This window comes from Dasypus novemcinctus, chromosome 19 (assembly GCF_030445035.2).
Source record: "Dasypus novemcinctus isolate mDasNov1 chromosome 19, mDasNov1.1.hap2, whole genome shotgun sequence".
In the NCBI taxonomy this organism is placed as follows: domain Eukaryota; kingdom Metazoa; phylum Chordata; class Mammalia; order Cingulata; family Dasypodidae; genus Dasypus; species Dasypus novemcinctus.
In genome coordinates, this window is record NC_080691.1 from 19,977,073 (window position 1) to 20,000,225 (window position 23,153).

General features: G+C 38.4%; 1 protein-coding gene across 4 annotated transcripts in view; it reads left to right on the plus strand.

Annotated features, from left to right (window-relative positions):
* Positions 1-20,135, plus strand: part of IFT81 (intraflagellar transport 81) — a 137,558-nt gene extending 117,423 nt beyond the window's left edge. For 2 of the 4 annotated variants that reach the window (XM_071209788.1, XM_071209789.1), the window contains exons 15-19: positions 3,729-3,815; positions 6,236-6,307; positions 6,389-6,474; positions 10,684-10,729; positions 16,629-20,135. In XM_071209788.1, the coding sequence (XP_071065889.1) occupies positions 3,729-3,815; positions 6,236-6,307; positions 6,389-6,474; positions 10,684-10,729; positions 16,629-16,811 (474 nt within the window). In that variant the 3' untranslated portion in view covers positions 16,812-20,135. The remainder of the gene's footprint in view (positions 1-3,728; positions 3,816-6,235; positions 6,308-6,388; positions 6,475-10,683; positions 10,730-16,628) is intronic. The other 2 variants (XM_071209790.1, XM_058281363.2) reach the window with 2 other exon arrangements.
* The last annotated feature ends 3,018 nt before the right edge of the window (positions 20,136-23,153 follow it).

Genomic DNA, 23,153 nt, shown 5'->3' on the forward strand with positions numbered 1-23,153 from the left:
CCTACTTGGGGCATGCAGGACTATCATCCATAAGAGCTAGGTGTCCATAAGTCATCTTGTCACATAAAAGCTACAGCCCTTTTTTCCCACTAATCTTTTATACTGTACTAGTCATCCCAACCCAGATGCAATTCCACACACAGGCACACAGACATTCACCATTTATGTTAACTCTACTGTTTCCAAGGAAATGGTGCTGTGTAAAAACATTCTCAGGCTGACGTGCATCAGTCCAGGCCTGGGGTTCGCCCTTTACTCACAAGTTCCCAGGTTGAAAATCAGTTTAGATTTACTGTGAGTCTCTAAGCCAAACTCAGCATGTAAATGCATTACCTTCCCCGCAGTGTGGGACATGACTCTTGGGGATGAGCCTCCCTGGTGCCAAGGGATTACTACCAATGACTCACTGGTGATGCAACTAGAAAGAGACCTTGGATAAAAGGATCAACTCAGACCAGAAGAATATCTCAGCGTACATGTTGGATCAAGTGTTAAAAAAATGCTTTTTGACCTTGAATAAAAGGGGGAAATGGCAAAGACAAATGAGTTTATATAGCTAAGAGTCTTCCAGAAAGAGTCGGGAGGTCATCAGAGGGGTCACCCTAGCGCACACCTCAGCAGGACCCCAGAGAGAGACAAAGTAGATACAACCCTAGGTGCTGGTTCTCCTGAAGGCTATGGAGATCCACAGGTTATATGGTCATGGCAGATGGACTTGGAGTTCTGTGCCATGTCAGAGGGCCCTACTTTGGAATTTGTGCTCCTGAGTGTAATGGAGCTGGACTCAGATGTGACCTTCCTACACATGCCTCTTCTGTCACTTTTACTGAACCTGTGGTTGGCTAGGGATGGTGCGTACTCAAGGGACTTGAATCTCTGGACTGCCCATGTGCTAGCTGGGCCCTGAGCCTCAGCAGAGTTGTGACTCCTACTGTCTGGTTCATTGGACTTACCCAGGTCAGCTAACAGGGAGGTGAAGATGGTCAGCCACCACACCAGGGAATCAAGAGTGCCAACAACTGCAAGCAGAGGAATTGCATCCGTCATCCATGTGGAATCGAAGCCCCCTCTTGATCCAGAGGTGGAGTGGACATCACCATCCCAGGGTCCACAGAATGGAGGAATAAAATATGGATTAGAGTGGACTTACTGATAATCTTCTATAAAACTATTGTGACTAGAAATAGAAGAAATTGTAGCATTGAGGTGGAGAAGGTGGCCACAGTTGCTGAGGGCAGGGAGAGGGAAGAAGAGATGTGATGTGGAGGCATTTTTGGGACTTTGAGTTGTCCTAAGTGATATTGCAGGGTCAGATACTAGAGTGTATATATCCTGACATAACCCACTGACTGTACTGGGGGAGAGTGTGAACTACAGGGTAAACTATTATCTTTGAGGTGCAGCAGTGCTCCAAAATGTGTTCACCAAGTGCAATGAGTGTGTCACAATGACGGAGGATGTTGTTGGTATGGGAGGAGTGGGGTGCAGGGGTGAGGGGTAAACAGGAACCTCTTATATATATATATATATTTTTTTTTTTAAAGATTTATTTTATTTATTTCTCTCCCCTTACCCCCCACTGCATTGTCAGCTCCCTGTGTCCATTCACTGTGTGTTCTTCTGCGTCTGCTTGCATCAGGCGGCACAGGGAAACTACGTCTCTTTTTTTGTTGCGTCGTCTTGCTGCATCAGCTCTCTGTGTGTGTGGCACCACTCCTGGGCAGGCTGCACTCTTTTTTTTCATGTGGGGTGGCTCTCCTTGCAGGGTGCACTCCTTGCGCGTGGGGCACCCCTGTGCAGGGGACACCTGTACATGGCACAGCACTCCTTGTGCGCGGCAGCACTGTATGTGGGCCAGCTCACCACACGGGTCAGGAGGTCCTGGATATCGGAACTTGGACACTCCATATGGTAGGCAGGTGCTCTTATCAGTTGAGCCATGTCCACTTCCCATCTTATATTTTTTAGTGTAACATTTTTTTGTGATGTATACATCTTTAAAAAAATAGAATTTACAAAAATGATGGGGTGGGGGATGGGGAGTGGGTTATATGGGAACCTCTTATGTTTTTTATGTTTTTTAATGTAACATTCTTTGTAATCTATTAACTTTAATTTTTAAAAAGTGTAAAAAAATATAAAATTTGTTTAAAAATTTAAAAAAGATTTACTGTGGGGGTTCTCAGTTCTAACTTCTTAGTCTGTAGAGGCTTAAGTCTTTGTCTTCCGTCCTATGTAAACATTAAAATCAGTTACCCTAACTAACTACCCCCAGTTCCCTTCCTAAGGGTAGCCATTGTGTCATCCTTTTTTCCTAGCTTCAGTAATTCCTCTTACATCCTTGAGAGTTGAGTTCAGATCTGGATTTTTTTTTTAAGATTTAGTTCTCTTAACTCTCCATCCCCCGTTGTCTGCTCTCTGTGTCCATTCACTGTGTGTTCTTCTGTGTCTGCTTATCTTCTCTTTAGCAGCTCTGGGAACCAATCCTGGGACCTTCCGGCATGGGAGGGAGATGCTCAATCTCTTGTGCCACCTCAGCTCCCTGGTCTGCTGCGTCTCTTATTGTCTCTCTGTGTCTCTTTTTGTTGCATCATCTTGCTGCACCAGCTCTCCACTCGGGCCAGAAATCTGGATGGGCCAGCACTCCACTGGGCCAGTTCGCTGCATAGGCTAGCACTCCATTTGGGCCAGTTTGCCTTCACTAGGATGCCCTGAGAATCAAACCCTGGACCTCCCATGTGGTAGACGGGAGGCCAGTCATTTGACCCACATCATCTTCCCCCAATCCGGATTTAAAAGGATATTTTACCTTATCAAGCATTTGTAGACACTTGTAGCATTTCTAGGTATTTGTAGCAGGTTTTTAAATGATCTCATTCAAAATATGTTAGAAGAAAATTTGAAACTACTCAAACAACCTGACTTCAAATCCCTTACTCCACCCTTTTCCAGCAGTGTAATCTTTGACAAGGTACTTGGCCTGCCTGGACAGTCTCCAAGCATCAAATGAGAGTATTTATACTTACCTCCAGGGGTTTTTGTGAGATTTAGTTCATGTAAAGTGTCCCTAGCATGGCTTACAGGATTCCTCTGGTCAGCCCCTGCCTAACTCTTCAGCCTCCTCTCTCACCACTTCCCAGACACACTCCAGCATAATGAAATACTTGTAAATTCGTAAATTTTTCTTGTTTGCTTAGTTTCTAACGCTCTCCCCCCAGTCATGGTATTCCTGGTTGTTATTTTTTTTAGCTCTCTCTTCCTCTTGTTCACCTTCCCCCTGACTAGTTCTTACTAATCCTTCATGCCTCCACTTAGATATCAGTTTCTCCAGGAAGCTGTCCCCAGTGATCCTCAAGCCTGGGTTAGGTCCTGTGGGAATCCTGTGTGTGCCTATACCACCTTGTACATGCCCACTGTTGCACTCAGTGGTCTGTTTACTTGTCTGAATGTTACTTGAGGGGAAGGATTTTTGGCTCTTTTGTTCACTGTTGTGTCCCTCACTCCTAACAAAGAACCTGGAACATAGCTCAATACATGGTAGCTATTATTTTTATCAGCACCTTCATCTGTCATAATTCTCAAATGTCTGATTGTTTTATAAATAACTCTTAAGTATGCCAAGAAGCTTAGAGTTAAGTTACAAGACTGACAAGGACATGCTTTGTCTCAGAGCCACATTTTAGGCCTTTGTTTTTCACTTGTTCAGTCATTTGTCCTTTTCACACTAGGAACTAACCCAGGAGTGTGATGAAAAGAAATCCCAGTATGATAGCTGTGCAGCGGGCCTCGAAAGCAATAGGTCCAAATTAGAACAGGTAAGAACAAAAAATTTTATTAATAATTTAGTAAACACTTACTGTGTATGCATACTTTCACTACACCAATTTCAAATGATTCTCCAATCCTTATCACCATCTCCCAAGCCTGGCTCCTAAGCTCTAGAGATCTTTATTTCTTTAAACTCAATGTGTACAAAATGAATTCACCATCTATACCATTACCACTGAAGTTCAGGCTACATTGCTTTTCACTCAACTGCCACAATCCCTTCCACCTCATCTCCCTGCCTTCCCTTTTACCCTCTTAAAGTTTGTTCTTCGTAGAACAACCAAAGAAGCCTGTTTAAAACTTAGTACACCCTTCATTGGCTTCCCATTACCCTTAACATAAAATCTGACATCCAAATTATGGTCTATTAGGTTGGTGCAAAAGGAATTACGGTTTCGGACCATGAATTTTAAATCATTATAACTAGGCTCAAACACATCTTTATTAATCAAAATAGGAACCATTACAATCCACACATTTTTGCCAATGAGAAATAAGTTTGTTTATTCCTGTAGTGTAAAAATCTGTGCTTCTGTATTCAACCAACTCTTGGAAAGCATTTTCCCTGTAAAAAATTGTCAAGATGCTTGAAGAAGTGGTAGCTGGCAAGAGGTCAGGTGAATACAGTGGATGAGGCAAAACTTCATGGTCCAATTTGTTCAACTTTTGAAGCATTGGTTGGGCGACATGCATTTGGATATTGTTGTGGAAAAGAATTGGGCCCTTTCTTTGGACCAATGTATGCTGCAGGTGTTGCCGTTTTTGGTGCATCTCATCAATTTGCTGAGCTTACTTCTCAGATGTATTGGTTTTGCCAGGATTCAGAAAGCTGTAGTGGATCAGACCAGCAGCAGACCACCAAACAGTAACCATGACCTTTTTTTTGGTGTAAGTTTGGCTTGGGAAGTGCTTTGGAGCTTCTTCCCGGTCCAGCCACTGAGCTGGTTGTCATCGATTGTCATATAAAATCCATTTTTTGTTGCATATCACAATCGAATCGAGAAATGGTTTGTAGTTGTTGAGTAGAATAAGAGAAGACAACACTTAAAAATGATTTTTTTGATTTTCAGTCTGCTCATGAGGCACCCAGTTATTGAGATTTCTCATCTTTCCAATTTGCTTCAAATGCTGAATGACCATAGAATGTCATGTTGAGTTGAGTTCTTCGGCAACTTCTCGTGTAGTTTAAGAGGATCAGCTTTGATGATTGCTCTCAATTGGTCGTTGTCAACTTCCAATGACTGGCCAGTACACTCCTCATCTTCAAGGCTCTCGTCTCCTTTGCAAAATTTCTTAAACCACCACTGTGCTGTACGCTCTGTAGCAGTTCCTGGCCAAATGCCTCGTTGATGTTGCAAGTTGTCTTTGCTGCTTTATGACCCATTTTGAACTCAAATAAGAAAATCGTTTGATTTTGCTTTTTGTCTAACATCATTTCCATAGTCGAAAATAAATATAAAATGAAGAGCAAGTAACTCTTTGTCTTACTCTCTCCTTTTCTTCTTTCAAGTCTCAACCTAAATGTCACCTCCTTGGAGAGGTCTTCCTAGTCATCCTATTGCACATTGCCCATTCTCCTTTCCCACTTGGCCCACCCCATTATTCTGTCACTGTATACTGCTGAGTTTTCTTCATAGCACTTATCCCCACCTGAAATTACCTTTGTTCCATGTTCCCCTTATATCTGTTCCTTCCACTTAAATAAGAACAGGGACCTGTCTTTCTTGTTCACTACAGTGTCTCAAGTACCTAAGACAGGGCTGGATACATAGTAGGTGTATAATAAATGAATAACTAAACCAGCAGGTTTTAGAGTGATAAGAGTAGTCTCTAGAAGAGACTAACCTTTTCTGTTTTATAATACAATGTTAAAATCACAGGAGGGAGGAGCAGATGTGCCTCAAGCATTTGAGCACCCACCTGCCACATGGGAGGTCCTAGGTTCAGTTCACAGTGCCTCATAAAGAAGACAAACAACAAGGAGCAGAGAATAAGCAGACATCGAGCAAAAACAATGAGCAGCCAGCAAGCAACACAATGAGCAAAAACAGACAACAAGCAAAATAAATGAGCAGGGAATGGATGTGGCCTAAGCAGTTGAATGCCTGCATCCCACATGGTGGGAGGTCCTGGGTTCAGTTTCCAATGCATACTAAAGAAAAAAAACCAACCCGACAATGGATAGACAACGAGCAAAACCAATGCACAAACAATGAGCAAAAACAATGAGCAAAAATAGCAAGCAAACAGATGAGGGAGCTATCTTGGGGGGAGGGTGGAAGGTGGGGAAAAAATCACAGAAGGAGAAAGGACTAATGGTATTTCTTTGTTTTGAATTTTATGTCATCTTCTCTGCATCTCTCTCATTGTTTCAACGATGTTGCTTATTAAAATATATATATTGTAGGAAGTCAGAGGACTCCGTGAAGAATGTCTTCAAGAAGAAAGTAGATACCATTATACAAATTGTATGATTAAGGTAATACAAAGAAATTAGATCCAAACATTTTCTGAGATTTTCCTGTATTGAGGACTTACCTAACTTAGTCTTTCCTCTTAGAACCTAGAAGTACAACTTCGTCGTGCTACTGATGAGATGAAAGCATATGTCTCTTCTGATCAACAAGAAAAAAGAAAAGCAATTAGGCAAGTAATTTTGTTGTCTATATACTGAGTTACTTAATGTTTTCATCTATAGAAGTTTTATAAATAAGAAGGAATTATATGAATTTAGAGTACTTAAATAAGCATATACTAAGATATTATTTAAGATGAAATCTTGTTAAACATCTTCTGGATATTGCAGTCCTGCTAAGTAAGTAGGATTAAGTTGCTTTTTGTAAACCCTGAGGGTGGTTTCTTAAAAGTCCCCTATGGCCTGGACTCTAGATATCTGCCTGCTAATTGTATTGTGTGGTGACTGTATGAAACTGCAATTGCAGCATGCCAACCTTCAAAATGTGCAGTGTGTGTAAATACCACGAGTCCTTATATGGTGATTTTTTAAAAAATCCTAGCTTGTGGTATACTATAATAAATCAAATGCTGCCATAACAAATACACTTAATTTGTATTTCTTGCTAGCTTCGAGAAAATGCAGTAATTGAACAAGATAAGTTTTCTTTGCCTCTCATCACAATTCAAATGTTTCATTTTTACCGTCCAAGAACTAAGAGTGTAGGATTTACATTTATTCTAGACTGAAGTTGAGATTTTGGGTGGCATATACATCAGTGTGACAAAAACAAATCCAAGAAATAGAGTGTCTGTGCAGAGTCTAAAAATTTGTTATACAGTGCCCTGGAATGCAAGCCAGGCTAACAATATCCTATAATAGAAAAATATTTTTTCTAATGCCCTAACAAATTAAAAATGTACTTGACTAAGACTCTGAATAGTGTCTTCCATTGAGTATGGTCTTTGTTCAAATAAAGCTATTTAGTCAATACTTAGAAATGTAAAAAGTTAATTTTGTTCTTGAAAAACAAAAACTTTCAGAAATTAAATTCCATCTCTTCCAAAATTATCAACTCAATATAAATAGTAAAGAAATATTGCTCCCCAGCTAAGTATTGATTTTTTCATCAGTTTTCCTCCCAGCTGTTCTTTTTCATCATTTAAAAAATCATTATGGGGAGCAGATGTGGCTCAAACAGGTGGGTGCCTACTTCCCACATGGGAGGTTCTGGATTTAGTCCCCATGCCTCTTAAAAGAAAAAAAACAAACAACTAGCAAAACAAACGAGAAAACCAGTTCCAGGGCAGCTGATGTGGCTCAGTGGTTGTGTGCCAGCTTCCCACATACAAGGTCCTGGGTTCAATTTCCTGGCCCCCGGTATCTTAAAAAAAAAAAGGGGGGGGCGGGGAGGGATTTAAAGAAAAGTTAAAAAATCATTATAAACTTTTACCATTCTTAGTTTTCCTGTAAAAAATAATATTGTGGCATGACTAGAGTAGTACCTAGACTATTATGAATAAAATGGAGTTGTCTACATTCTAAACTCCCCAATACATGTTTAAAATACTGTAATAGACACAATATTTTTATTGTTATTCCATTTTCAACTTTGATTGTTACTCTCTGGTAAGATCAGAGTAGAATAAGTTAGCTTGACTTGGAAAGATTCTGTAAATCTGTATTTTATTTAAAGAGGCAGCATATTTTGGTTCAAAGTACTAGAGCAGGGCTCATAAAACTTTCTTTCTAACCTGGCTTTTCCACTTTCTAGTTGTGTTTCTTTAGGCAAGTCACTTCCTCATGTATAAAATGAGAACAGTATATACTATAGAGGATCAAGTTAAATATTACTTATGCAACAGTGCTTTGGAAATTATAGCAAGAGTTTCTTGAAGGCAAGGACCCAGTCTGTCCTGTTTCCGCTTTAAACCTCAGGGCATGCTTGGCACGTAATAGGTACTCTGTAGATATTTCTTGAATAAATTCATTGAATAAATAAAAACTGAGTATTATTAATATCTAAGCGGTATTTGGAATATATGGGAAACGGACTTAACATCTGTTCGTTTCTTCAGAAATTTTTCTATAAATGTAAATTCTAAAACTGGGCATTTCTCAGACTTCAGGTAATAAATTAATTATTTAAAGCTATCTGAGCTAGAACTCCTATATTCTTCCTGAGCAATTGTCCTTTATATGTTCCTACCTTGCTTTTCATTGGAAAGCTGGGAAGACAAACAATTCGACTCAGTGTCTTGTAAATTTTAAGAAAAAATGAAAGTTCATCAGGATTGTGTTTATTTCTATACATACCCACACCCCCACCTGATTCCTGTCCACCAATTCCACCTTCACTTCCACTCTGAAATGACATAGGGTACTTTTGATTGCCATTCTCTCCATTCTAATAACTCTTACCTCCTTTTTTGTATAAATGCTAATCTTCCTTTACTTAAGCTGTTATATTTTCTCTTTGTGGTTTATGATTTCTTAGAGTCATAATTTTGTGTTGTTTAATTTCTTCTTAAATACAACATTGTGGTATACACAGAAAAGAAAAACAATCCTTCCATCAACTCTGAGGTATAAAGTCTCCCTTTTCTTTGTCTTTAGTACCTTATCATTGTCCTTTAATCTTTGTTCTTCTCATGTCACCCACTTTAAACCTGACTTCTAGCCTTGTATACTATTAAATAGAATTTTATTTTTGTTTAAAAATACAATACAATGTTATTTACATTTTTAATTTTTTACATTAAAATTTTAGTTTTGTATTTTTTAGCTTGTAAAAAATACTTGATAAAAAAAAACACTACGGGGGAGTGGGTTTAATCAGTGGTTGAGTGTCTCCTTTGCCTGGACGAGCTCCCGGGTTCAATCCCCAGTACCTTCTAAAAAAAAACAAAAACAAACAAACAAAACACACTACTAAGTATATTATGCAAAAAGTAAATGTTACCACATTGCCATGCCCCAGTAATGCGTATTGTTAAGACTTTATGTACATTATTCTGTATTTTTTCCTCTGCATTTGTACCTCTATGTATGTGTATGTTAGCACATGCATAGGTAAATAATATAAATGTATATATCCACACATACAATAACAGATATGTGTGTACAAAAATAAGATTAAACTACAGATAGTTTTCCTCTTAATAATTTATCTAGAATTCTTCCCTCTTCAGTATTTTTAGATCTACCTCATTCTTTTTTACAACTCATAGTATTACTTGGAATGAATGTTCAAATATCCATTTAAACATTCCCCCATCTATACACATTTAGGTTATTTTCAAATTTTCACTGTCATAAGCTATGCTGAAATAAATAGTAATTGCTTTTATCATTACGAAGTTAAGGGAGTGTTTCTTTAGAATGACTGCCTAAAAAGACAAAAAATAAATAAATAAATTTTTTAAAGTTTTAAAAATAGAATGTCTAGAAGTGGAATTGTGAGGTTAGAGGCTATTTAATATTTCTTTAAAACATGTATCCTTTCTCCTTTCTACAAACCTCTTCAAAAACAAAGTCTAAATTTTAAAAATTGGCTGCCATTGTTTTAAGGGTAGACTACCCAGAAATAGTACTTAACATTTTAATTCTCTGAACTTATTTGCCTATACAATGTTTTGCTTTCTTTTCTTAAATTACTATTTACTAGAAGAGCTGACTAAAGATGGGAAAGGGCAAATATTTGATAATGGGCTTCATTTTAACTCCAGTATCCTAAACTATATTATCAAATATATTTAGATAGGGAAAAGGACTTGGCTCAATGGATAGGGCATCCAGCTACCACATGGGAGGTCCACAGTTCAAACCCAGGATCTCCTTGACCCATGTGAAGCTGGCCCATGCGCAGTACTGATGCGCACAAGGAGTGCCATGCCACGTGGGGGTGTCCCCCATGTAGGGGAGCCCCACGCGCAAGGAGTGCACCCCTTAAGGAGAGCCGCCCAGGGCGAAAGAAAGTTCAGCCTGCCCAAGAGTGGCACTTCACACAGAGAGCTAACACAAGATGATGCAACAAAAAGAAAACACAGATTCCCGGTGCTGCTGATAAGGATAGAAGCAGTCACAGAAGAACACACAGCAAATTGGACACAGAGAGCAGACAACTGGAGAGGGGAGAGAGAGATAAAAAAAAGAGGCACAGATTCCCATGCTGCTGACAAGAATACAAGCAGACGCAGAACACACAGCGAATGGACACAGAGAGCAGACAGTTGGGGGGGAAACAAAAGGAGAAAAATAAATAAACAAACAAACAAATAAATAAATCCTTAAAAATATGTGTGTGTATATATTTAGATAGATAGATTAATTTATAATTTAGTTGTATAATTGAATGAATTAAAGTAACTTGAAACTTAATCATTATCTTAACTCCACAGAGAACAGTATACCAAAAATATTGCTGAACAGGAGAACCTTGGAAAGGTAAGAATGTATTTATTTTTTTAAATGTGTCTAATTCAGCCATGTACTACATGATTATGACATTGTCATCCTTTTAAAAATGTTTGGGTACAGTGTTTGAGGGAAATTGAATCCCAGTTAATCCCTACCAAAGATGAAGACTCTTCCAGAGAATTTATTTTTATAAAAGTGAAGTCATAAATGGATTTTATTTCCACAAATGGATTTTTGAAGGAAAAAAAAATCATCTAGCGTTAGGTAACGAAGAGTTCATGATAAAGTTCTAAATAACAAAAAAAGCCCCCCTAAAATCCACTACAGTTTTTTTTTTCATATTATTCTCAAGTATCTCTCTTTATGAGATAAGTACGCATTTACTCACTAATTTTATTTAATAAAAACAAAGCTCTTACTAATGAGCCAGGGGCTGGTCTAAGCACTTTTCAAACATTGATTCATTGAACAGAAATAATTAAAAAACCTTTCCTAAGGTATTCAGCTCCCTTCCTGCCAATTTTATATGAGGGCTATTGAAAATAGGAGTGTATGATTGAGTCTTGTTTTCTCAGTTCTCTGAGCCTTTCCTAGTAGAAGGGTGTAAAATTGTCAGTAAGGACTTTGACCATCAGGACTTAATACCAACTAATTGATTATTCTAACTAACTTCTCAAAGCAACACATTGGCAGTTATTTTAAACACATAAGCTTGTCATTATTAAAAAAAAATCTATTTTTATCAATAGCTTGAAGGAAAGCTGAACCAGTCATCAGGTGCACAGTGTCAGTCCTAGGTTTGTGGTTCTAAATAAACCCTTTCACCACTTTGTGGTTCACGTCCTCATATTTAAACTCAAGTAGATGAATTAGAAATTAAAACATTAAATTGCCTAAATGAGCTTTGGGATTATTGAGAGGATTTTAAGTCCATATTGCATAGTGAAGGTTAGCCATGATGCACTATACATAATTTCATCTGTTTCTTAGGGATTGTTTCACTGCAATTTTTCTCTTAAAATATTGACTATATACTGGTATCTAATTTCACTGTACAAATATGTGTGCAAAAATGTGGTTTGTTTCTATCTTAATGGAATTATACAGTGTATTGATCAGACTCAAAAAATGATTGATGGCAAAATTATTCACCCTTCTTTACATTTTTGGGTTTAAAACATTATTTAATACATATATGTGTTGATAATCATAAATAAAAGCTGAATTAACTCTCAGAAACCTGTAAGTAGTATTATAAAGGTGAACTTTAAGTAAATTGTGTCAAAAACAATGGAGTAATTGCTAAATTGGATATGGTCTCCACTTTTTAAAAAACCTTTTTATTGTAGAAAATTTCAAACCTGTATTAGAGTCATGATAATAATATAATGAACCTGCCTGTATCCATCACATAACTTCAACAATTAAACTTGTGCCCAGTCTTGCTTTATCTAGAATCCCATCCATTATCCTCCACCAAACCAACATAGACAAACACCCACAGATCTCCTCAAAGTGACTGAGTTTCTGGAGTTAAATCAGCCTGTAACACTACAGTTCATACGACCATATACAAAAATATTCACTTAACAAATACTATGGAATATTGTACTGAAATATTCCACCTAATATATTCACCTCCTCCTCTAAAGAACAGTAAAATCTGTGATAACTATTTTTTTTACATTGCATCTGTAAACAAAATAATTTGTATTAAAGGACAATGTTAAAAATATATAGCATACTACATAGTAGTTGTATTCATGTAGTTAAAGGTTTCAAATATGCATGAGAATGAAGCAAATTTAATTTTAATATTTCTGGCACAAATAGTGCCCCCATACTGTCTTTGTTTCTTTAAATAACTTATGGGTTGTTAGGATTTCTTACAAGGGAATTATTCTAATAATATAAGAAAGTTATAGTTCAGTAGTATCTTAACCTTAAATGCACGCTCAGACCACTCAAAAATCTTAATTTGACTCAGTGACCTTATGAAATACTTTTGTTTTTGTTATAAAGATAAAATTGTTTTCTATAAGATATTTTACTTGTAACATAGATTTCAATAGATGTATTCACATGCCATGTATTGCATCAAAAATTTTCTGGTGGGAACAGAGGTGGCTTAAGCCATTGGGCACCTCCCTTCCACATGGGAGGCACTGGATTTGGTTCCCAGTGCTGCCAAAAAAGAAGACAAGCATACAGCAAACAGCCACAGACAGCGAGAGCAGACAGCGAGTGCAAAACAAGTTGGGGGGTGGGGAGGGAACGCCGACAAATAAAATCTTTAAAAAAAAAAACTTTTCTGGTTACAACCAAATTTTATTTTCTGAATCATTTTGTTTTCTTTTGCTATTAGCTGTAAGACTTTACTTTCATTGTCCATACCTGGAATGGGCAGTCTTTAATAAGGTGTTTGAAACTGATCCTCAGCTTAGTTTATTTTCTTATTTGGGCAAATAACTATCGGCCTGCTTCTGTCTTTTCTTGTGTTTTTGTTTCTCTTGGTGATTTTCTAACACTCTGACTCAGTATATGTGTTTCTCCCACACTGTTTCCTTATATATGTACTACCATCTTCTCTTATTTTTTTTTAATCTTTCCCCCTTCCCCGCGCCCCCCCCCAGTTGTTTGCTTTCTGTGCCCATTCGCTGTGTGTTCTTCTGTGTCTGCTTATATTCTTGTCAATGGCACCAGGAATCTGTGTCTCTTTTTGTTGCGTCATCTTGCTGCATCTGCTCTCCATCCTTGTGGTGCCACTCCTGGGCAAGCTGCACTTTTTTCATGCTGGGCGGCTCTCCTTACAGGGCACACTCCTTGTGCGTGGGGCTTCCCTACGCGAGCGACACCCCTGTGTGGCACGGCACTCCTTGCATGCATCAACACTGTGCATGGGCCAGCTCATCACACAGGTCAGAAGGCCCTGGGTTTGAACCCTGGACACTCTTATCTGTTGAGCCAAATCCATTTCCCAGCCTCTTCTCTTAATTTCACTCTTTCTCAGTTTTTTCCTTCCTCCCTCCCTCTTTCCCTCCCTCCCTCCCTCCCTTCCTCTCTTCCTTCCTCCCTTCCTCCTTCCCTTCCTCACTTCCTCCCTCTCTCCCTCCCTCCCTCCCTCTCTCCCTTCCTCCCTTCTTCCCTTCCTCCTTCCTTCTCTCTTTCTTTTCTTCCTTTTTACTGATTTTAGGCCTACTACCATGTCCAGTTGCTCTTCATCAATTTTCTATTATATAGAACCAAAGTATATTTTTGCATATTTATTGAAAAATTTTTTTATTCTTGTTCATAATTTTAAAGTCAAAGAATAGAGCAGTTTTGGCAGGTGGAACCATATAGGCCAATATTAACAAAAAACATTTTTTTTCCCCCAAGGTACTGGGGGCTTGGAATTGAACCCAGGACCTCATATGTGAGAAGCCAGTACCCAACTCCTGAGCCACATTGGTGCCCATGAGTTGGTTTTCTCGTTTGTTTTGCTTGTTGTTTGTTTTTATTTTTTCTAGAGGGCACCAGGAAGTGAATCTGGGACCTCCCATGTGGGAAGCAGTCACTCAACTGCTTTAGTCACAACCGCTCCCACAGAAACCATTCTGATAAGGATTTTAGCCCACTTAATATTATGCTTTGGGAAGGGAACTTGGCCCAAAGGATAGGGCATCCGCTTACCACATGGGAGGTCTGCGGTTCAAACCCCAGGCCTCCTTGATCCATGTGGAGCTGGCCCCTGCACAGTGCTGATGCACTCAAGGAGTGCCCTGCCACGCAGGGATGTCCCCCACATAGGGGATCCCCACACACAAGGAGCGCGCCCCGTAAGGAGAGCTGCCCAGCGCAAAAGAAAGTGCAGCCTGCCCAGGAATGGCGCTGCACACACGGAGAGCTGACATAACAAGGTGACACAGCAAAAGGAGACACAGATTCCTGGTGCTGCTGATAAGGCTAGAAACTGACATAGAAGAACACATAGTGAATGGACACACAGAGCAGACAACTTGGGGGGGGGGCGAGAAATAAATAAAAAAATAAATTAAAAATCTTAAATAAATAAATGGGCTCATTTTTTAAAAATAGTATGCTTTTTTTTTAAAAGATTTATTTTATTTATTTCTCTCCCCTTCCCCCCGCACCCTGGTTGTCTGTTCTGTGTGTCTGTTTGCTGTGTGTTCTTTGTCCGCTTTTGTTGTTGTCAGCGGCACGGGAATCTGTGTTTCTTTTTGTTGTGTCATCTTGTTGTGTCAGCTCTCCGTGTGGGCAGCACCATTCTTAGGCAGGCTGCACTTTCTTTCACGCTGGGTGGCTCTCCTTAGAGGGCGCGCTTCTTGCGTGTGGGGCTCCCCTACACAGGGACAGCCCTGTGTGGCACAGCACTCCTTGAGTGCATCAGCACTGCGCATGGGCCAGCTCCACATGGGTCAAGGAGGCCCAGGGTTTGAACCGCAGACCTCCCATGTGGTAGATGGACGCCCTAACCACTGGGCCAAGTCCGCCGCCTAGTATACTTTATTTTTTTGCTACCATTCTACTATAGATTTATTGATTCTAGCAATGGAAGAAATATCATTGATGTGGAGGTAGTGGCCACTGGAGGTTCTGGGATAGGGAGAAGGAAAGACAGGTGTAACATGGGAACATTTTGGGGACTTGGGAATAGTCCTGAATGACATTACAATGACAGATGCAGGCCATTATATGTCTTGCCATAACCTACAGAATTGGGTGGGAGAGAGTGTAAACTACAATGTAAACTAAAGTCCATACTTAGTGGCAGTGCGCCAAAATGTTTATATTAATTGCAATGAATGTACCACATTAATGAAAGATGTTGCTAATGGGGAAAATGTGGGAGCAGGACATGTGGGAATCCCCTATATGGTCTCTGTAGCATTTATGTATTTTAAGTATCTTTAAAAAAAAAAAACACCCTGGGCCTTCTGCCTGGTAAGTGTATATAATTTAATTTATTTGGGCATACATGCATTATTTAAAGATGGAATACAATACTTAACATATATAATACTTGATGGTTTATCAAGCATTTCCATATTTCTTATTGCATGTGAAAATAAAATCTTATGTTACTCTTATTAGCCCGTTATTATCCTTAAGTGACAATTAAGAGGGGAAGCAGGCTTGGCCCAGTGGATAGTGTCCATCTACCACATGGGAGGTCCGTGGTTCAAACCCCAGGCCTCCTTGACCCGTGTGGAGCTGGCCCATGTGCAGTGCTGATGCACGCAAGGAGTGCCGTGACACTCTGGGGTGTCCCCCGCGTAGGGGAGCCCCACGCACAAGGAGTGTGCCCTGTAAGGAGAGCCGCCCAGCGCGAAAGAAAGTTCAACCTGCCCAGGAATGGCACCGCACACACGGAGAGCTGACACAACAAGATGATGCAACAAAAAGAAACACAGATTCCCATGCCACTGACAGCAACAGAAGCGGGCAAAGAAGAACACGCAGCAAATAGACACAGAGAACAGACAACTGGAGCGGGGGAAGGGGAGAGAAATAAATAAATCTTAAAAAAAAAGTGACAATTAAGAACACTGAGGTCCAGAAAAACTGTTTTGCTTAAGGTCATACAGCTAGTGACAAAGCCAAGATTGAAAATCAAGTCTTTTGGCTTCCAAACTCTTCTTTCTTTCTTCTACACCATGATACTTTTCTACTATCTGGACTCCCTTTACTGTTTATCCTCCCTTTCTTTTATATTTTTCTATTCCTTCTAACTTCAGACTGTCCTATTTCTATAACAAATTTAATTGACACCTATCATCTTACTTTTGCTACATCATAGGGTAACCTGGTATAGTTAACTATTATTCATCAAATGTGCAAAAACATGCCATATTCCACTGACTATAGCAATAGAAATAAATCCCTGACACTGAGATTTAATCATCCTTGGTTTTTTTAATGACAGAAACTTCGGGAGAAGCAAAAGGCTGTACGAGAAAGTCATGGTCCAAATATGAAACAAGCAAAAATGTGGCGTGATTTTGAACAATTGATGGAATGTAAGAAACAGTGCTTTTTGAAACAGCAAAGCCAAACTTCCATTGGTCAGGTAATTCAGGAGGGAGGAGAGGACCGACTGATACTCTGAATTCATATGTCATCATTTTGGGCTTTTAATTGATACTACTAGCTACGAACGTAATCCCATGATGTATTTTCTTGAAAGTGATTTGTACCACATTTTGCTTTCAGTTTAACTATTCCCTATTATGTTTTCTTTGGAAATAATGTGAAGGTATATTTAGGTTTTAAAGTTTCTTAAAATGTAAAAGAGATTTTTATTGTTTTGCTTAGCTTAGACATCAGTGGTGTCTTCTGAGTTTTATGAGACAGGAGGCTTAAGTTTACCATCTGTAAATGTAAACATATATCCATTAAGAAACATGTAGGTTTTTTTTTTAAGTAATAACCCAATGGCTTAATGTTTTTCTTAATCTTTTTTTTTTAACTTTAGAGGAATCTTTTAGGAACTAATATCTCTTGTTTTGAAGAAACATTTATCTGAAGTTCAGCAATTCCTACAGTTTCACTTCAGTTTCTTTTTCTTCTGTTAATTCAAGAAAAGTTAATATTTTGAATGATATATTTGTTGTATTTGTGTAATTTAAAGGCAAATAAAACTTGATGCACACATCATGGTTATTTATTTCAAATTATATAGTTGACATGTCAAAATTTATTCTTTTTTAAGTAGTCACATTGTAGTGTGGTATTAAATTTAAGGATTATTATTTATTTTCACCTAAAATCTAATGTAGTGTTTAAGCCTTGGGAACTCATATTCTAAGTATAAAAATTTGTCATAGGATATTGTTTTAGTTTCCTAAGCAGCTCAAGCAAATGCCTTGAAATGGGTTAGGTTAAACATGGGAATTCATTTGCTTACGATTTGGAGATTAAAAAAAAGTCCAAGTCAAGGCGTTGCTTTCCCCTCAAAGGCTGTGGTGTTCTGGAGCTGGCTGCTGACAGGTCTTCGTCCTTACCTTGTCACATGGCAATGCACTTGGGGCTTCTCCTGGCCTCTTTCTTCTCTTCAGGGTTTTGTTGATTTCAGCTTCTTATTCCTGTGGCTTTCTCTTTCTGTCTGAATTTCACTCCACTTATAAAGGATTCCAGTAACAGGATTAAGACCCATTCTGATTGAGGTGGGCCACACCTTCTTACACACCCATAGAAATGGATTAAATGTAAGAACATGTTTTCCTAGTGAACCTACAGCTTCAGACCACCACAGATATAGATAGTAAAAGGTTAGCACAAGATTCCAGGTGAAATTCAAGAGTTCAGAGTTATTTCAATTTCTGCCTCATTTGGGCAAGGCACTTGAAGATGTCTTTACTTTTCTTTGAAGAAAAATACTAAATTTATATGCCACTCTTCCATTTCAGTTTCAGTATTATTTTTTCAAAATACTTTACCTTTAGACTGAGAACTCAGATTTCAGAATAGTTAGCATGTCTATCTTGGGCTAGTTCATTTCGGGTATCCTAAAAAAAAAAATTTTTAGTGAAGAAAGTTGTTTCTCCCCTGTACAGAATATATAAACTTGACTATGACTTTGGATTTCTTTGTTCCCAAATGTGTTCTACTCTCAGTTTTTGTTTGAGAAGAATGTTTGGAAGCTTCTTTTTTGGTATTCAGAAAACCCTTCTAGGCCAGAGATTATGATAATTTTACAGGCCATCACAAGAAAAGATGAGATCCAGCATCTAAATTTACCAGAAAATTGTAGAAAGAAACTTCTTTAACGGTTTTTTTAAAGGAAAACAAAAGCATTTCAGTGTTCAATGTTAGTAAGAGATTTGAATCTAGCCTTGGTCGGCTTGAGTTGTCATCTTGGTTGGACAAGTATTGCTTACCAGCATTCTCATTGTGCCACTAGATCAACCAGAGATCAGCCATACACTAATAGATGAAAAGATGGGTTTCATTGTGTGTCAACAAGCTCTTCTTAATTCAAGAGTTAATATTTGAACATTAAGATAGGTAACTTTGTGCAGTATTGGCTACTCACTTGCTATTTTTGAGCCAATAGTTAGTGGTGCTCCTTTAACCGTATATGAATTCCTCTCCAAATATTTGAAAAAGATAAGGTGCCTTTCACAGAAACAGTATTTTATTACCTAAAGAGCATCAAGATTATTAAGCCTAGTGATGAAAAAAACTTAGCACTCTGCTGTCTTTGGTACTCTTGTTTCGTTTTGTTTTTTTAAGATTTTATTTTTATTTAATCCCCCCCTCATTGTTTGTGCTTGCTGTCTGCTCTCTCTGTCTGTTTGCTGTGTGCTCTCTGTGTCTGCTCATCTTCTCTTTAGGAGGCACCAGAAACTGAACCTGGGACCTCCCATGTGGAAGAGAAGCACTCAATTGCTTGAGCCACCTCCACTCCCTGCTTTGTTGTATCTCTCATTTTGTTTCCTCTTTGTGTCTTCTTGTTGCATCATCTCACCATGTCAGCCCATCTCACCACCTTGCTGTCTTGCTCATCTTCTCCAGGAAGCACCAGGAACCTAACCCAGGACCTCCTGTGTGGTAGGTAGGAGCTCAATTGCTTGAGCCACATCCACATCCCACTCTTCTCTTTTTATTTTATTTTTTTAAAGATTTATTTATTTTATTTAATTCTCCCCCTCCCCCGGTTGTCTGTTCTCTGTGTCTATTTGCTGCGTCTTGTTTCTTTGTCTGCTTCTGTTGTCAGCGGCATGGGAAGTGTGGGCGGTGCCACTCCTGGGCAGGCTGCATTTTCTTTCACGCTGGGCAGCTCTCCTTACGGGCACTCTCCTTGCGCATGGGGCTCCCCTACGCAGGGGGGACACCCCTGCGTGGCAGGGCACTCCTTGTGTGCATCAGCACTGCACGTGGGCCAGCTCCACACTGGTCAAGGAGGCCCGGGGTTTGAACCACGAACCTCCCATGTGGTAGGTGGACGCCCTAACCACTGGGCCAAGTCCGTTTCCCTCTTCTCTTTTTAAAGAGTATCTATTAGCTATGCTTATAATTCTACTGATTTATTATTCCACACAGAAAACATCTGTAGATCAAACACTAAGGCAGCTCCAAAATTACTTTATTAACTGGATAAGAACATCATTATTATTTCAAGAAAAGCAAATTTCTTAAGCCTGAAAAGTACAAAGTTATTTTTAGTTTTTATGTAACATTGGACATTTAGAAATGCAGCTTAATGGGTTTTGTGCCATGACTTTCCACTCATTTTGTGATTTGATTGGAACATTAAAAAGCTTTGACTAACTCTGACAGTTTTTGACAGCTGGCAATTACAGAAGAAGAGCTTGTTACATTTCTCCTTAGAATTGAGACTCTAGTGGCTAATTGGGAGAGTACTTAATGGTTTTCAAAAATCATCTGTCTTCTATGTGATGGCCCAAATAAAGGTGAAAATTGTACCCTATGAAATCGGCCTCTGCTTTCACAGATTTCCTTCTTCTAGGACTTGTTGCCAGCTCTTGCATGGGACTGACTGTATAAACTGTACATTTCAAAAGGCCTCTGCATTATCTTGCTTTCTGTATTAGATCAGGAAATAATCCAACTTAAAGGTTGTCTTTTAAAAGAATTTTATAATAGGATAATACATTTTCTGTTATAAATCTATTACCAACTAATCCCAGATCATGTATTTTCCACATTTAGAGAGTTTACCAGAAGGGTCTTAGTACATTGTGCAAAGGCATTTGAACAAATTGAATCAAATCTCAGGAAATTGTAGAATACCTCGTCTTTCTTCTTCATCCAGAGAGCAACAGTAATAAGAGAAGCCTTTTCACTGAACTTACCAAATAACTTCAAAGATATTATTTTGCTTAATTAGTTTATATAACATATATAATGTTCTTGGAAAATTATAAGCTCTATTTAATTTCTAAAGATATTCAAGCTAACATGATGCAAAACACTTGATAATTTAAGGAAAATAAGCTGGATATGTTTCTCAAAATAAAATATGTATGGGTAGAATTCTTCTGAAATGTATTTGAAAACATGCACAACTGGGTTACTTTCCAAAGCTACCATTACAAAGGCAAAATCAAAGTTTGTATTGAAAAATGGCTTTGAAGGGAAGGTTGTATCTCAGAAGAACCTCCTTGACTTCCGCAGGCATTCACCCACCATGAGTGAGTGACTAATGACTGAGAATCAAAAACTTGTTTCTACAAAGAGTTCCAGGCACTTAGGTCATTTCTCTGACTTGGTGTGAGGGAGTGTTTGGCCCCAGGGAATGGGTAAGATAGTACGCTGATGATCAACTTGCCTTAAACTTGGTTATATCTATATCTTCTCCATTATTATTATGCAGGTGTGATCTAGATTACTTATGCAGCAAATCTCTTTTTTAGGCAATCCATGGCAGTCCAGGGAGGAAATAAAGTTGCATCTATGTAAAATATGCAGTCGTTTTCCTATTCAAACTGGCGTGACTGCTCCTCCCTTTCCTTTTAATACAAGAAGCTTAATTAGAGCTCTTTGGTGTCTGGGAGCCAGGGGTGAGGAGGATAGAGAGGGATCGTTAAATGTTATCTATTTTCAGGGTTTTTTCAATCTCAAAACTAGAAAGTTGGCTGTAACTATTGTTTAGTCCCACCACATCCTTGCAAAAGAAATTTAAAAAGTAAAACACAGAATCCCAATAAGCATTTTTTAGACACTTGTACATACACAGGGTTTCTGCTCAAATGCTCCCTCTTTTGGTAAACTGTTAGTACTTTCTCAGCACACCCTCCAATAATTTCACAATTTCCTTTCTAGAAGTGCTGAGAAACTTGAGTCACCAAACTTGGTTGACTGCTATGGAAATTCACTGTTCAGAGCACAGAAGGAAATTAAGGATTTCTGTTTTTTGGTCAAAGTATTAGTTTCCACCTCAGCTCAAAGTATAGCAGCAAGTGTCCTGGCAAGACTGCTTCTTAAGGCTGCACACGGTGACCTGGTACATGGTAATAGAAGTTTGGAGTTTGAAAGGAATCTCAGAACAACTTATGTTATCACTTAATCGCTGGGACCTTTGAGGAATTGCTTCCAACATCTCTACAGTGTAAGAATCAGTTCTGAAGCACAGGTAGCAAATTGTTTTCCAGCCTTCGTGGAGTAGCGACATGCAGCTCACTCCTTATGAGGCAAATTGTTCCACTGTTAAAGAGTATGACCTTTTGAGCTTTCTTAGTTGAGAAAGCAAAAAGCAAAGCAAGCTTACGGAAAAAGGAAAAAAGCATTAACAGCAGGTATGCAAGCAGGATTTGAGAAATTTTACTCCCTGAAGTTTCGCCATTATCATAATCATAATAGTGATGATAGTGAGGGTGATGATACCAGCAGCTGACCCACTGTTGAGACCTACTCTGTACCAGGCACTGTCCAAAGTGCTTTATATGTATGAATGAATGTAATTCTCACAATAACCCTCTGACGTAGGTACAATTAGTCCCATTTTATAGATGAAGAAACCAAGGTACAGAGAGCTTCTTCAATATATTATAGCTAACAGTTGTGGCAGAGCCAGGATTCAAACCCAGGAGGTCTCTCTCCAAAATATGTTCTCTTAACTGCCCTGCTGTCCCATAAATATACTTGTGTGCAGAAAGGTCGATGTCCACTCACAAACTATAATATGCATAAAATAACTTTTAGTGCTCTTTATAAGCTCCTTTTTAAGAAGATGTGATCCCTTACTGTGCCTGCAGAACAAACTAATAGGGAAAACTTTGTTTGGAAACTCTTATTCTCTGCAGGATTTTCCTGTAAACCGACAACTGCTATAATTAAATTTTTTTTAAAAAGAGCTCTATCAACCAGATGAAGAAATTATACAGAAAAATATCAAGTAAATGAATGAAAATAATGAGTAATAGTTTTAGATACAGAGCAAGCTTTATAGGCCTTTAGTTTAAATCTTTCTCAGTGAGAGTGTTAAAGTCATATATGTCTCATGTTTTCAGACCTTAGGCTATTTCTAGTTTTTCACTTTATAAGTAATGCAATGAAAATTAAATAAAGATTAAAATAGAATAAAATATTAAATAAAACTACAAAATATATTAATTTGATCAAATCCAGACAGAAACTATTAAATATTTTAAAAGACGTTTTTTGCCTCTTTATGAAAATATCAAAGCTAAACCAAGGAAATTAGCAAGGTATTACTTGATTAACTGGAGAATGAAGTTGTGTTGTAAGTCCATTAATTTATTTATACACAAATATCTATTGGGTACTGAGTGCCTGACATTGTGCTAAATGCTGAAAATATAAAATGAACATGACCTGGTTTTTGTTCTTAAAGACCTCACAGTCTAAAAGAGTCAAATACTATGCACCAAAAATAAGTATGTGCTATGTATACAGAAAACAGGAAACTCAGAGACATAAGTGACTCATTCTGATGAGGAATATTGAGGAAAGATAAATGGAAGAG